The 15165-nt window shown below is 45.5% G+C and overlaps 1 protein-coding gene across 5 annotated transcripts in view; it reads right to left on the reverse strand.

Moving 5' to 3' along the window:
• Positions 1–15165, reverse strand: part of Cyfip1 (cytoplasmic FMR1 interacting protein 1) — a 102631-nt gene that overhangs the window by 64641 nt on the left and 22825 nt on the right. For 4 of the 5 annotated variants that reach the window (XM_047541340.1, XM_047541341.1, XM_047541342.1 and 1 more), the window contains exons 2-6: positions 6953–7075; positions 6788–6877; positions 5062–5139; positions 4773–4874; positions 2680–2861 (exon numbers count right to left, since the gene is read on the reverse strand). In XM_047541340.1, the coding sequence (XP_047397296.1) occupies positions 2680–2861; positions 4773–4874; positions 5062–5139; positions 6788–6877; positions 6953–7069 (569 nt within the window). In that variant the 5' untranslated portion in view covers positions 7070–7075. Of the gene's footprint in view, positions 1–2679; positions 2862–4772; positions 4875–5061; positions 5140–6787; positions 6878–6952; positions 7076–8199; positions 8264–15165 lie in introns of all 5 variants that reach the window. The other variant, XM_047541339.1, reaches the window with a different exon arrangement.

Genomic DNA, 15165 nt, shown 5'->3' on the forward strand with positions numbered 1-15165 from the left:
TCCTCCCTGCTGACTAGAATGCAAAAATGACAGCTGGAGCTCCAGCAACCATCCTGGCCCATGAAGCAACACAGGATGGCAGAGCAGCAGGACAACAGGATTGCGAGGTCTTGAACGCTGAGGTGCTTCCTAATCAGCTACAGACCACCCACCTCAGAACTTTCCATAGTGAAAGAGAAATAAACTATTATCTTATTTAAGCTATTATTAAGTGGATTTCTTTAAAATTATATATAATTAAATCTAACATCCACTGATGGAATAATATTCCTTGCTTTTTAAAATAGGTTTAATTTATTGAGGTGGGGGTGTGTTGACTAAGGAAGAAGTTGAGGACGCTGTTTCCTATTCTTCTCAAGCCTCACCACAACCAAATGGGTTAACTTGGCATTTACACTCAGAAGAGGCTGTACATGGCTTCCTGTTGATGTAAAAGGAACGTGTGTGTCCACGCGCGTGTGAGGTGGGGGGCTTGGAAAGAGTGGGGGTTGCTGTCTAGGAAGGTGAGCCAATGAAGGATTCCAAACAAGGTTACAGATGAGGGCCATGAGGGTACCCAGGCCCACTCTTTTGCTCAAGAAACAGGCGGAGGGGGGCTGCTGTGAGGGGCACCTGGCCCTGCTCCACACTTTCCACTGAGAGGCCCCATCTTTAGCTAGTTTATAGACTGAGCTTTGGGATAAAGGTGCTGCTGCTAAGAGGGGGGGAAAAACTTTATTAAAAAATACTGATGCTGGACGCAGTGGCACACACCTGTAATCCAGAGGCTGGGGAGGCCCAGGAAGGAGGATTGCAAGTTCAAAGCCAGCCTCAGCAACAGTGAGGTGCTAAGCAACTCAGTGAGACTTTGTCTATAAATAAAATTCAAAATAGGGCTGGGGATGTGGCTCAGTGGTCGAGTAGGCCTGAGTTCAATCCCCAGTACCAAAAAATAAATAAAAATAAAAATTACTGATGCCCTCCACCTCCCCTTGACAAAGTCTTTAAGAAGACTGTGAAAGCTGGTCAGAATCACAGGTGACCTGCTTGTGCAGTTGGGAGAAGGAAGAGCTGCCCTCTAAAGCTGGGGTGGTTCTGCACCCCACCCCCACCCCTGCCTCCTCACCCCTCCAACAGCAAGGCACACACCGGGAATCCCACAAATGCTGATGCCAAACAGGGATAACTTCAGACTTCCCTACCCGAGAAAGGCTCACAGGCCAACTCCTCGGATCCTTTTCTAGCTGGGAAGATCTGGGCTTCAGTGCAGAGCCAATTTTAGGTGGTGATTGGAAGACTGCACCAATTTCACATGAATAAGGCTCAATCAACTTTCCAAGCAATCTAGCTTAGCTCCTGTGGCAGCCTCCTCCTCCAATCTGGTACCCTGCCTCACATCCATTTTATTATAAAGTCATAGCAACAGTTGTGTGATTCCAGATAAAACGTAAGTACAGCATATTCTGATGCAAAGTAAAATTCTTCCAATTTAATTTTAGAGCTAAAATTCCTTGCTCAGCAGGGGAAGCAGAAGTCAGCATCTCATTCCAACCAAATATCTTTAACAGCACCAAGCACAGACTTAGTAAAAAAAAAAAAAAAAAAAAAAAAAGTCCATTAAAAGACTGCTGGCTCAGTATCTCCAACCACCCCCGACAGTGTTCCAGAAGCACATTTTTCCAATCCTCTATGGTTTGGATGCTGGGTTCGTGTGTTGGGAGCTTGGTCCTCATGATGGTGGTAATGGGAGGGGATGTGAAAAATTTGAGTTGGAGCCTAGTGGAAGGTCCTTAGGTCAACTGGTAGTATGACCCTGAAAGGGATTAAGGTATTTCTTGGGACCCTGATTGGGTTTTGCAAGAAGACTGTCATAAAACTCTGAGCCAGACTCCTGAGTCTCTCTGGCTTCCTGTCTGGTCATGTGATTTTTCACTCCTGACATGCTCCAGCCACTGTAATCCACCCTAAGGTGATGCAGTTGTGGGGCCTCATCAGAGCCTGTGCCATGCTGTTTGAACTTCCAGCTTCCAAAACTGTGAGCAAAATAGACCTCTTTTCTTTATAAAGAGGTATTTTATTACAGTAGTAAAAAGTTGACTAATAGACTTCTGTTGGCCGCTTCTCCAGAAGTTCTCTACTTTCAAAGAGAAAACCACCACAGGAGAGCTGTCCATAGGACCCAGAAGCTCAATGTGAGCCTGAGGCACCTTGCAACAGTTCATATACCATGTTTCCACTCTGCTCTGATCCATGCATGCACCAGGGACACCCAATCCATGAGCGACAAGCAGAGGAGGGCACATCTGCTGAGTCCTGCAGCTGCAATGCCTGAATGGCCTCCTTGGATTGCAGAACCCACCTGCCCCCTCACCAAGATGTTCCCCGAGTTTCTGTGCTCCATGAGCAGGGACTGCATCTTCTGCATATCTCTCCTCTCAAGGGCAGTGAGCACCTAGAGGTCCTCCATAGAGCACTTGAGGCTGACCTGGAGCCTTCACCAGCTATATAAAACTACCAGAGACCTTAACCTACCAGCCACCCCTGCATTTTATACCTGGGCTTATGCATACACAAAGTCCCAGGCCTAAAAAGTAGCTGCTACCAATGAGGAGTGATGATTTCACACACAAGATATGTACCTGCTACGTGCAAGGCTGACCTCTCCAAGTGGCCTGCCACAGGCCAGAGGTCAGAACTCACCTCTTGTATGCCGAGTGGTCGTTCTTCACACTGCACTTCATGTTCTTCAGCTCATCCAACACAGCGAACATGTTGATGAATTTGCCCAGCGTGATCAGGTAGGCTTCTGACACAAAGTCCTTCCTCCTCTCAGCATGGCATAAGCGTCTCACCTCCCCACAGAAACGCTCGATAGCATTTCTCTGAGCAGAGGAAGGCGAAGATAGAGGGTCGTGGTCAGCGAGGCATCAGTTCCACATTCCAGCTTCAAGAACAGTACTGCATTCACTGTGAGTCACTCATAAAACATGCACCCACTGGCTCTTGGACCATCTTTACAACTCAGGTAGAGAGTCCTATCTGTAAAGCATTCCCATGCCTCTGCTCTGTAAAAATCATTATTTATTTTGCACATTACCAATTATGTCCCAAAGTAAAAGAATTTTGCTGATTAATCCAATAAAGTTACTAAGTAAGTAAAATGTTCCAGGGGGAAAAAAAAAAAAAAAAAAATATATATATATATATATATATATATATAGAGAGAGAGAGAGAGAGAGAGAGAGAGAGAGAGAGAGAGAGAGAACATAGATACTGTGGGTTTCAGACATGAAAAATGGGAGATTTTTTCCTCTTGGCATCTTTTAGGATAAAAAAAAAAATTCATCTCTTAGTTCTACCTTCTCCCTTTACTAACAGAAAACTATAATAAAAAGTCTTTAGGTATTTCCAAAGGACTTCTTCGAAGAGCCACCAAGTCCCTTCCACTTGATCTCTTAAGCAAAGAGCCAAAGGGGGCCAAGTCATGGTCAAGTGAGGTGAGAGAAAAAAACACCTGAAAAACCAGATACACTGAAAGTATGAGTGGCCAGAAAGTCAAAATGTTGTACTGAGAACGAGGTAGGAGAGAAGAGAAACAGAACATAGGTAGGAAGGAGACTAACTTTAATCTGAAAGCCTATGCTGAAGTTCTTCAGACCTTTTCTCCCCAGTACGGTTTTCCTCCCACACCCATCACCACCAAATTCTTGAGAAATCTGTAAATATTTATGTTACTATAAGTTCACTCACTTATGAAAATTGCCCTGTGCAATGTTAATTACCCTATGTGATGTAATAACACATATTTTTTAATTTAATTGTTCTTTTTAGATACACGAGTCGAGTATATTTTGATATACTCATATATACAGAGTGTATCTTATTCCTAACACATGTATTTTTAGAGCTGACTGAACAAAGGGAGATATGATTATATGAAGAAACCCATATAGATTCCCAACATTATCTATTTTGGAGAAAGACATTGTCAACCTAAGAATCCTGAGAACAGATAGACCTTCATAAACCATCTTGAGATCAGCAGGCGGATGCCAACGTACATACCTAGCCCTATCAACCCTCAGAGTTTTCTTTAAAAGAAGAGCCTGAGAGCAGGGCACAGTGGCACATGCCCATAATCCCAGTAACCCGGAGGGTTGAGGCAGGAGGATCGCAAGTTCAAAGCCAGCCTCAGCAACTTAACGAGGCCCTACGCAACTTAGCGAGACTCTGCCTCAAATAAAAAAATAAAAAGGGTTGGAGATATGGCTCAGTGGTTAAGTGCCCCTGGTTCAATCCCTGGTACCAAAAAAAGAAAAAAAAAGACAGCCTGAGACCCCAAAGGCTAGTCACACTCTCCAGATAGCCTGCATTCTATTCTGAAAACATGCATCTTCACTCTTTCGCCTTCGAATAAAACTCTTCCTCTTTGCTAAAACCCGATGTGTCCCTAAATTCTTTTCTGCAATGTGTCAAGAGCCTAGAAGGTCATAGTAGAGGTCTCCTCAGGCTCTGGAGAGACCTCCTGGACTCCCTCATGGCAACTAAGAGATAGCAAGGCTTCATGAAGGAACTACAAATTCACTCTCAAACACAGAAGTGAAACAAAAGAAGCACTTGTTAGGTGAGTGAAGCTAACCAAGGGCTGTAGTTTCTTTTTGCCTCAGAAACTTGTGGTTGCTTTAATTTACATGCACTTTGTACAGTGAGTTCAGGGTGACAGCCAACGAGTAGGAGAAAGCCAGTATCCCACTCCTCCAGAGTAAACGCCTGAGATAACTTTACTGTTTTACCTGGAAGTACATAAAATTCATCAGTTTGGTGACCTCAGGCTCCAGGACCTCCACAGTTTTTTCATATATTTCCACTCTATTAGGCTGCTCATTACATTTCACCTGGGAATAAAGACACAAATATGGGCGATGAGGTTTCAATCCAGCTAAAAGTAGCCTGAGGTTCCTGGGAGCTATTTCCCACCCCACTAGACAGAGAGAGAATGGAAGAGGTGAGTGAATGGCCTGGTCAGAATGGGCATGGCCTAGGGGGAGACCTGGTAGGGGCTGAGCGAAGCTGGTGGGGTACCTGTGGGATGGCCCGGGAGCAGCTCCTCCAGGTATACAGCATGACAGCATACTCTTGGCCTTCCTCCAGCATCTCATTCTGCAAGGCACATGGGGCAAATCAAAGGCTAATAGGGGGCAGGAGTTGGGGCTCAGTGGTGGAGCACTAGCCTAGCATGTGTGAGGCACTGGGTTCGATACTCAGCACCACACACAAATAAATAAAATAAACGTCCATCAACAACTAAAAAATATTTTTAAAAAAAAAGGCAAACAGGAGAACAAGCATGAAGAAGAGGCCAAACTGGTAAAATCCAGGCAAGTGCCACAACCATTCTAACTCTCCCTTTAAGGGACCACAGCCTGCAAACCACGAGACAACTGCTAAGAAGCCGGTGATGCCGCAATGGCCATGATTACTCCAAACACCCCCCGACTTCTACAGGATGGACAGGGGTGTGAAGGATACACGGGCACCTCTGAGCAGGGCCAGACAATCTAGGGCATCCGTCACAGGGGCTACCCTCAGCTCCACTGGGCTCCAAGCAACCTGCTGGCAGTGCAGACTGAAGCTGGGGACACAGGGAAGGGCTCAGGGCAGGTTTCCTGCCCCGGGCAGTCTGAGGGCACACAGGGTCCTCACACAGTCTCTTCCTGGGGTCACACCAAGCCTCCTGGTTCACAGAGAGGATCCAGAGGCAGGGCAGCCGGTCCTGGGGTGAGGAAGAAAGGCTAAACGTGTTCCCACAGCACTGAAATCCAGGAACGTTATCTCCAGAAGAGGACAGTCATCATTTTTAAAAGTTGCTTTTGTGTTCTGTTCTTGCTTTCACATTGCTTCCTTTGGTAAAAATAGTTTATTTGTTTTTAAAATCACATAGATGTCCTTTAAAATATCAACTATAATTTGACCATTCTGTTTGTTTTGATTGTCTGTGGTGCTGGGGATTGAATCTAGGGCTTTGTGCATGCTAGGCAGGTGCAGAGAATTACACCCCTAGCCTGGCAAAGTTTTTATGGTTCTTATCAGAAACGATCACAACCTTTAACTCTATGTTTTCACTTCTACAAATCTAGCCAACATTTAGACAGATATTTATAAGGATTTTTTTTTTTAACTACATGAAAAGGGAAACTAAGAAAACATACAAGAAGAGTCAAATTACAGTCATTCACAAAATGGACTGCAGTCACTTTAAAGATTATTTTCTCTAACACATACGCGTGGCACATAAAAACATTCACTAAGTCATTAAAATACATAATTATAATAAGCAACAGAAAACCTAAATCTCATACTGGTATACACCTAGCATGTGCAAGTACAGAAATGGATGACAATAGTGCTACCTGGGAAGAGGCCCTCAGAATGCTCACAAAGGTTTCCTCTAGTCCAGAAAGATGCTAAATTTTTAAATAGAGCATGTACTGCTTTTATAATAAGAAAAACAAAAGCCTTTTTTTCTTTTTTTTTTTTTTTTTTTTTTGCGGTGCTGGGGATTGAACCCAGGGCCTTATGCTTGCAAGGCAAGCACTCTACCAACTGAGCTATATCCCCAGCCCCAAAAGCCTTTTTTTTAACTATAAGGCATTTAATTCATTTTCTCCTCTTTTTCTCATTATATAGCCTACGAGGATAGCAACAAAGAAGTACACATTTGCCATTCATGTATCTCTCTCTCTCACACACACATTCACACAAACACACACACACACTTGGAGAAACAAAGATACGCAGGCAGCATTACCATGCTAGAGTGGACGGTTGCTTGTTCAATGTATCTTGCGATGCCAGTGACAAATGCATTTCTGTCTTCAAAGTTGGTGTTGAAATTTGGCTGAAGGGAAGAGAAAACCATCACACTGAGGTCAGGGCTACTGGCTATGTGTCTCCTACCTGCTCAGGGACCCACCTGGTAGAGCAGCGAGGACGGTGGGGGCTCAATGCAGGGCTGCTGGTCGGGCAGAGGCAGCTCTTCCAGGAGGTCCACGTTGGACAGCGCATCCTCCAGCGTCACCTGAGCCGCCATCCTGAGCTAGAACAAAACACAAAGCCATCTGTTCTGTGAGGAAGGATGTTATGTGGGGCATGTGACAGGCCTTCGAGGTGGGTTACTCAGGTCCTGAACTTCCTATTCTTCTCCTGAGGGCACTAAGGATGGCTGAGGTGGTGGCCACTCCTTGGACTCAGGTGTCTCTCCAGGGACATCAGGTCAGGAGGTCAGGAGTCCCCATGTGGCCTCTTCTTCCTCCCTTCCCACTGAGGACAGGCTCTCCTGGCCTCCAGAGTGTCACAGTGCAGGGAACACAGAACACCACCTGCATCATCACTTTCTGCCACCCTTGCCACACTGGGGCGACCACCCTGGTTGCTGGCATCGAGGGCTCTCTGCAGGGTCTGACAACCCCCTCACATGGCCAGAGGAGGGGGAGCACCTCCCAGGCAGCTCCTCCAAATATGCTAGGAACTGAGAAGGAAAAGGGGATCCTGGCCCCCAAGCTGCCAGTTGTATAGCTGCAGGTCAGGATCATAGGGCTATGGGTGGCCCACAGGGCCCTCGCTGAGAGGCATGGGGTGCACGATGAACCACAGAGAGGGCTGTTCGCACAGGAAAGAAAGCAGACACCGAAGCCGGTCTCGGGAAGCTCAGAAATGCAGGCACATCATCTGCACACACCGGGTTGGTTCCAGGGGTGAAGCCTGCCTCCCAGTCTGCTCAGGGAGCAGCTGTAATCCTGGAAGGGGCTCTGAAAGCAGCTCTGACTTCAGATGGGACTTGGGAGGCAGCTCTGAGCCTGGAGGGGACAAGGGCAGCTCCAGTCACACAAGGTGATAAGGCAGCTGTGACCCCAGATGGGGCTCCAGGGCAGCTAGGGGGCATCCTGGGAAGGAAAGAGCAGCATGTAGGCTAGTAAGTCACTGGACAGAAGGTGCCCCAACTCACTCCTCCCAGACCTGGGCTGCAGACAACAGGCCATGTGGAAGCTCAGGGTCAGACAGGTCGGCCAGAAGAACTGAGGGCCAGAGAACCGAAAAGGGAAGCCCCGGGAACCTGGAAAGTCCCAGGGGAGTGTGCGGAGAGGAAGAGCAGCCCACAAAACTGCTCATAAACTTGGGCCATCCTTGAGCTGCACAGTGTGGATCTGATCCTCTTCATACCTCTGAGACCACAGCCAGCCACAGGCGGCACACCGTGGGACGGCTCCAAATGGACTTGCAGAAGCTAGGAAAATGGAAGTGACATTAAGTCATAACCCACAGGACGCAGGTCAGAACCACAGCCTAAACCTAACCAGGCTGTTTGCCAGATAAAAACTAAAAACATCAGTATCTGCTAGGGTTTTTAGCAAGACCCCAGGCACTGAATCGCACTCCCCAAAATGTCCAGTTGCAACTCAAATCATTGGGCACATAAAGAACCAGGACCATTTCAACCTCTAGGGGAAAAGACAAAAAGCAGACACCAATGGCAACACAACACAGATGTTGCAAATCAACTACTATGAAAATGCCCTAAAAACGATCATAATGCCCCCAAATCGAATGAAAAAATGGAAAGGTGGCACAACAAAACAAAGAAGTATATAAAGACTCAAATGGAAATTTTATAACTAAAAGATGTAACGCTGAAGTGTTAAAACTCCCAACATGAGCTCAAGAGCAGAGGAGAAAACCAATGAACATCAAGATATAGCAACTTAAGTCACAATACCAGAATACCATCAGAATACCAGAAGAAAACAAAGGTTGAGAAAAAATAAAAAGCACCGTAGGGATCTTTGGGACAAGAGGTTTAGGGTCTGTGTCATCAGAGTGCAAACAGGAAAGGAAAACGGGGTGGCACTGAAAAAGACCTGCAAAAATGACTGAAAACCCTCAAACTGGGGCCAGACTTGTACCTGCAGACTCAAAAAGCTTCATTAAGTCCAAATAAGAAAAGTCCAAAGAAATTCACACCCAAACGCATTACAATTCAACAGCTGAAAACCAAAGACAAGGGAAAAAAACTTGAAAACAGTCAGGGAAAAATAACATGTCACAGAGGGAACAAGGGCTAGAATAACTGGATTTCCCCTCTGAAAGCTGGCAGAGAGAGCGGTAAGACATTATCATTATTATTATTTGTTTTTGTTTTTGATTTGGTTCTGGGGATCAAATCCTCATGCATGCTGAACACAGGCACTACCACTGAGCTTCACCACCCACCCAGCAATACACATTTTAAGCCTGAAGGAAAATAAGTTCTCACCAGATTCCAATATTAAGTTCTGAAAGAATCCTTCAGGAATTTCAATGACACAAGGGCATTCTCAGATGATGGGAAATTATGAAAATTTACACAGAGCAGGTTAAGGAAACTTTTTTTTCTTGGGCAGGGAGGATGGGTACCAGGGATTAAACTCAGGGGCATTTGACCACTGAGCCACACCTCCTATTTTGTATTTCACTTAAAGACAGGGTCTGAGTTGTTTAGGGTCTCGCTTTTGCTGAGGCTGGTTTGAACTCTCGATCCTCCTGCCTCAGCCTCCAGAGCTGATTTTACAGGTGTGTGCCCCTAGCAAGGAAAGTTCTTCAGAAGAAGGGAAAAGATACAGAAGGCAGCCTGGGACACAAAGAATCAATGAAATGAAAGCAACACAAAGGAAAGAGAGTGAGTGCACAGGACACACTATCTCCTCTATGACTCTTTAACAGGAGTTTGTTGGTTGAGAGCAAACACGTTACAATATTGTCTGATGGGGAGTTCAGTGTTGTAAATATAAATCACATAAATATGTTACACTTAATTATTTTGATGTTGAGGATCAAAGCTCAGGTCTTCCACATCCTAAGCACACACTATCATTGATCTGTACCCCAACCCCTGTATAAATGTAATTATAAATAATATGTATATAATTATATAAATTATGCAGATATAAGAATTAAAACATCAAAAAAGGAAGGCAAACTTCTATAATGGCAAGATTTCCACACCCTACTAGAAGTAGTGAAATCCTGGTTCTAAGTAGACTGTGGAAAGTTAATAGGATGCACTCTGTAATCCTCAGAGCAACCACTAAAACAAAGCTATACAAAGCAAAATGGGTAACTTTTAATTAGACAATTTGGAATAAATCAAAATGGAATACTGTGAAATAACTATCAAATAACCTAAGAGTACCAGGGATTCAGCTTGGTAGGAGAGCATCTACCTAGCATGATCTGGCCCTGGGTTCCATCCCAGGGACTACCAACAACAAATATTAATTAATTAAAATAAAATGCTATTTTAAAAGCCAAACAACCTAAAACAAGGCAAGAAGGGGGTAAAGGGCACAGCTCAGTGTTAGAACATGTGCTTATTAGCATGCTGGAGGCCCCGAGTTCAATCTCCAGTCCAAAAAAAAAAAAAAAAGTTGGGGTGGGGGGGCAGGAAAAGAAACAGAGCAAGGAAGGGGAAAAAAAAAATCAAATGATAAAACAGTCAGGGCTGGGATTGTGGCTCAGTGCTACAGCACTTGCCTGGCACACATGAGGCACTGGGTTCAATCCTCAGCACCACATAAAAATCAATAAATTTAAAAAATAAAGATATTGTATCCATATATAATGAAATATTTTTTTAAAAAATGATAAAACAGTAGACTGAAATCAAAACACATCAACAATTATATTAATAATAAATAATCTAAAAACACTATTTAAAAGACTGCCAGAGCTGGGTATGGTCCTAGGGATCAAATGCCTATCCCATGACTAAAAGGCTGAGGCAGGAGGATCATAAATTAAGGTCAGCCTCAGCAATTTAATGAGGCCCTAAGCAATTCAGCAAGACTCTGTCTCAAAATAAATAGAGTTGGGAAAACAGCTCACTGGCGAAGTACCCCTGTGTTCAATCCCCAGTACCAAAACAAACAACAAAAAGACTGCCAGAATGGATTTTAAAAGCTCACCTCAAACAGAAGTAAACAGGTTGAAAGTAAAAGGGGAACAAGACAAACCAGGCAAGCACTAGTCAAAAGGAAGCTGGAATGGCCGTGCTAGCATGGGCAAAGCAGCCTTCAGAGCAAGGAAATTACCCAGGGACAAATAAAGACATTATATAATGACAGATGGGTCAATTCCACCAAGAAGAGAGAACAATTCTAAATGTGTCTGCATCTAGCCAAAGCACTTCAAACGACCAGAGCAAAACTGACAGAATGAGGAGAAACAGGCCAGTCCCCAACTGCAGCTAGACATGCCCGTGATTCTCCCAGGAATCTCGGGAAATCAGCAAGAACACAGAGGAACCCAACACCACCAGCCACCCACTGGATCTCATTGACATTTACAGAACACTCCTCCCAATAGCAGATCTACTCTGCATGCTTCTAACTTTAACTTAAATGGAGCAGAAACTTTTCAAAATGAGGAAGCCAGTCTTTTTCCTTCTTTCATCACAACTTCCTGTTCCAGGCAGTCAAGAAAAAAGCGCAGGGCAGCAAAAGCACAAAGTGGCCCTGGCCACATGGGGCCTGATGGCCCTCATCCTAGTTGGCCTGGGGAGCCCCAGTGGTCTCCATGCATGCACCTCCAAGCTGAGGTTTCCTCCAGGAGACCAAGTTACCTGGGACAAGCCTCAGCCCCACGGGAGCTGCCCAGCATCCCAAGTTCCACTCTCTGCCCTTTTCATAGTCATAGCAACACCAGTCCAGAATGCTAGGAAAGGTGTGGGGACTAAGCCAATTGTGCCCACCCCCCCATTAGTCAATGAGAAAGCAGGTCAGGCCAGGAAGCCACAAAGCCCACAGGGTGTCCCTGGGAGACCCTCCTTCCCCCATGACTCCCGCCCCACCTCTGCCCAGGAGAGACCAAGGCAACCCCAGAATGGAGAAAGGGGAAGAGGGTGGGAGTCACGGCAAGGCTTGGTAAAAACTGCTAACTTATTGACCGTGATTCATGAGTGACACACTTATGTCACATCCCAGGAAAACCCCACATGCTCAACTTTTTTCAAATCAGTGTTTACAGATTTCTTTCTATGTATATGAATAGCAATATTTATGTGGTCTACACAAACAACGAAACATTATTCAATCTTACAAAAGAAAGAAATTTTGACACATGCCACAACATGGATGAACCTTGAAGACATTATGCTAAAGTGAACAAAGTCAGACACAAAAAGGCAACTTATGTTGCCTAGGCTGGCCTCAAAACTTCTGGGCTCCAGTGACCCTCCTGCCTCAGTCTCTTCAGTAGCTGGGACTAAAGCTGCATGTCACCATGCCCACCAAGCAAATTCTATGTGATTCCACTTTTGTGAAGTTCCTAGGTTTGTCAAATTCACAGAGACAGAAAGTAGGATGGTGGATGCAGAGGCTGGGAAGGAGGAATGGGGAGTCAGAGTTTCAGTTCAGGGTGAGGTATTATTGTACCCCAATTTAAAAACAGAAAACCAAAAAATAGAATACTTATTGTAAATAAATCAGAAAATATACAAAGGGAAAAAATTATTATCCATAATCCCACAAAACCATGACAATATGATACAGACTATTTTGTAAGCTGCTTTTACTTTCCAACTTCCACAAAATTTCCTGAGTAGATCAACATTCTTTTTTTTTCCAAAGTTTTTTGGGTTTTGGGTATTTTTTGTTTTCGTTTTTGTTTTGTTTTGTTTTGTATGGTACTGGGGATTAAACTCAGGTGTACTTAACCACTGAGCCACATCCCCAGTCCTTTTTATTTTTTGAGACAGGGCCTCATTAAGTTGCTGAGGCTGGCTTTGAACTTGCAAACCTCTTGCCCCCACCTCCCAAGCCACTGGGATTACAGGAGTGCACCACCGTGCGCTGCTCGCAGCATCTTTTTTGCTACCACTCACTACGCTGTGTGGGCTGCTGGTCAAAGTCCCACAGCTGCACGCTATGGTTCTTTCCTGTTCTTTGCATTCTCATGTTTCAAGTCTTTGGATCATAAACTCCCTCCACCACACACCTGGGTGTGTGACGCCTGGCAGCCATTACACATGCACATGCACACCACCCCGGGCCAGCTCACCAGGCCACAGCCACTTCTGAGGTCTCTTCCTTTGTGCATCTTCCACAAATGTGTATTTGGATGACCTCAGCTTCAACCCTGTTAAATGAACTCAGAATAATCAGCTCTGAATCCAAGTCTCTGAAGGCTCTACCACCTCTTGCTCTGATACTTTGCCCTTGTGCCTCCAATTTTTTTTTTTAAATTCATTTACTTCCCAATTGTAACTATAGCTAGACAATCTTACCCTGATCCCCAAGGTCCTGTGGCTTGAGAATAAAGTCTACATTCACCTGTGCCAGCTACAACCACCCCAGTTCTACGATGTTGGTAGTCTCTCCTTCTGCTTTGAGTTGCCCTCCTGATTCCTTCCCTGTCCACCGCTCATGATGATGTCCAGCCCCACCACGAATTCCACATACACAGCAGGAGCACTTGCATGGCCACTGCCTACAGCCCCTGGGACAGATCCTCAACTGTCTGACTAGCCTTCAGAGCTGGCTACCACAGAGCAAACGCCCAACAGCAAAATTAAAATCACACATTTGAAGTGGCTCTCACACCCGCCAGTGCTACCAATGAGCAGTTGACAGTTTAATGCTAGGATGGCATCTCTAGCTCCATTGGTTCAGCTCACATGGACACAAACATAGATGTCCACCCCTTGGGGCCTAGTCAGAGCAGATGGCACATGAGCAGGCACAGTAGGAAAGCCCTGTGAGGACATAGCAAGAAGGCAGCCGTGAGGGAGACTTAGGAGCCTCTGCTAACACCTTGATCTCAGAATTCCAGCCTCCAAACCATAAGAAAATAAATTTCTGCTTAATCTATGGTGTTTTGATAACGGCAGCCCTTGCAAACTAACAGAGTCGAGAAGGAGTTGAGTAGAATTGCCCAGACAGGGTTTGGAAGCCCTTGCACTGACCGACCAGTTCGACATGTGCTGGTATTTTCCTGAACTCAAAACAGTACATACAGAAAGGCACTGAGCCAGCTGGACTTGCTCCCGCATGGGCCTGGCAGTCCGCACCTCCACCCTGATATGCCCCTGCCTCCCGGACAATGAAGCCACTCACAAATACCATGCCCTCCCTCGGTTTATGTCATTTAACAACATAGATTGACAGTTTTTCTTCCTTGACTTCTTTTCTATCAGCAGTAGTAGTACCCAATTCTCAAGCATATCACTGTATCTTATGCTTGTCAAGTTATAAAAATGAGCTGAATGTGATATGGGAACTGCTGTTCTAATAGGACATCAATTCATTTACTTGGTAAATTTAAGAGTCTTTAAAAATTAAGATTTCAAAGGAAGACACTCATCTTTGCTGTTCTTCAAGTGACTTTTTGAGTGTCTCTGGGTCAACCACAGTATCTCTGTGGCTCAGGGGACACCCCTGCTGTGGGTAGCTACACAGCACTTTGCACAGAGTGAGCTACAACCAGCATTTTGTGAGAGACCCACCAAGATCTGAGGTTGATAAGTAATTTACACCCATGCTGCATACCTCACCTGATCAAAGGACCCAGGCAGGTCTCAGGGGACCCCAGATGGAATCGGGTAGCATCAGGGGACTGCAGGTGGGAAAGAGGCTCAGGTTCATGCTGGAAGCTCCATGGCTGCTGACCTCACATCATCATGCCAGCCTCATGTCACCAACCACTCTCAGTCTTGAATTCACCTTGACATATTCTCAAGGTCACCCCCAAGGTAGGGTCAACCCAACACACTGACTGATGAGCAGAGAGAGCCTCAGAGAGCCCCTGTTTTGCTGGGGACCCCCAGACATAGAGCAGGAAGGACAGCTACCCTGACACAGCACTGGGCACTGCATGTCCACTCAGGGCTGTGCAACTGGACCTGTTGGGGTCAAGCCAGAGTCAGAGAGAGAGGATAACAAACCTGCCCAGGCCAAGGGATAGAAGAAAAGCAGCACAGAGCCCAAAATGCAGATAGAAATGCCCACGGGTGGCAAGAGGCACAGGGACAAAGTCTTGGCCACTTCCCCTGTGCCACTGGCCCCAATGAGTATTGAAGGCTGGAGGGCAGTGAGGGATAGCAGGCCTGGGAACAAACAAGACACACCCCAGACAAGGTGTAAGGTAAGCATGACAGTG

The sequence above is a fragment of the Sciurus carolinensis genome, chromosome 2, assembly GCF_902686445.1.
Source record: "Sciurus carolinensis chromosome 2, mSciCar1.2, whole genome shotgun sequence".
Classification (NCBI taxonomy): Eukaryota; Metazoa; Chordata; class Mammalia; order Rodentia; family Sciuridae; genus Sciurus; species Sciurus carolinensis.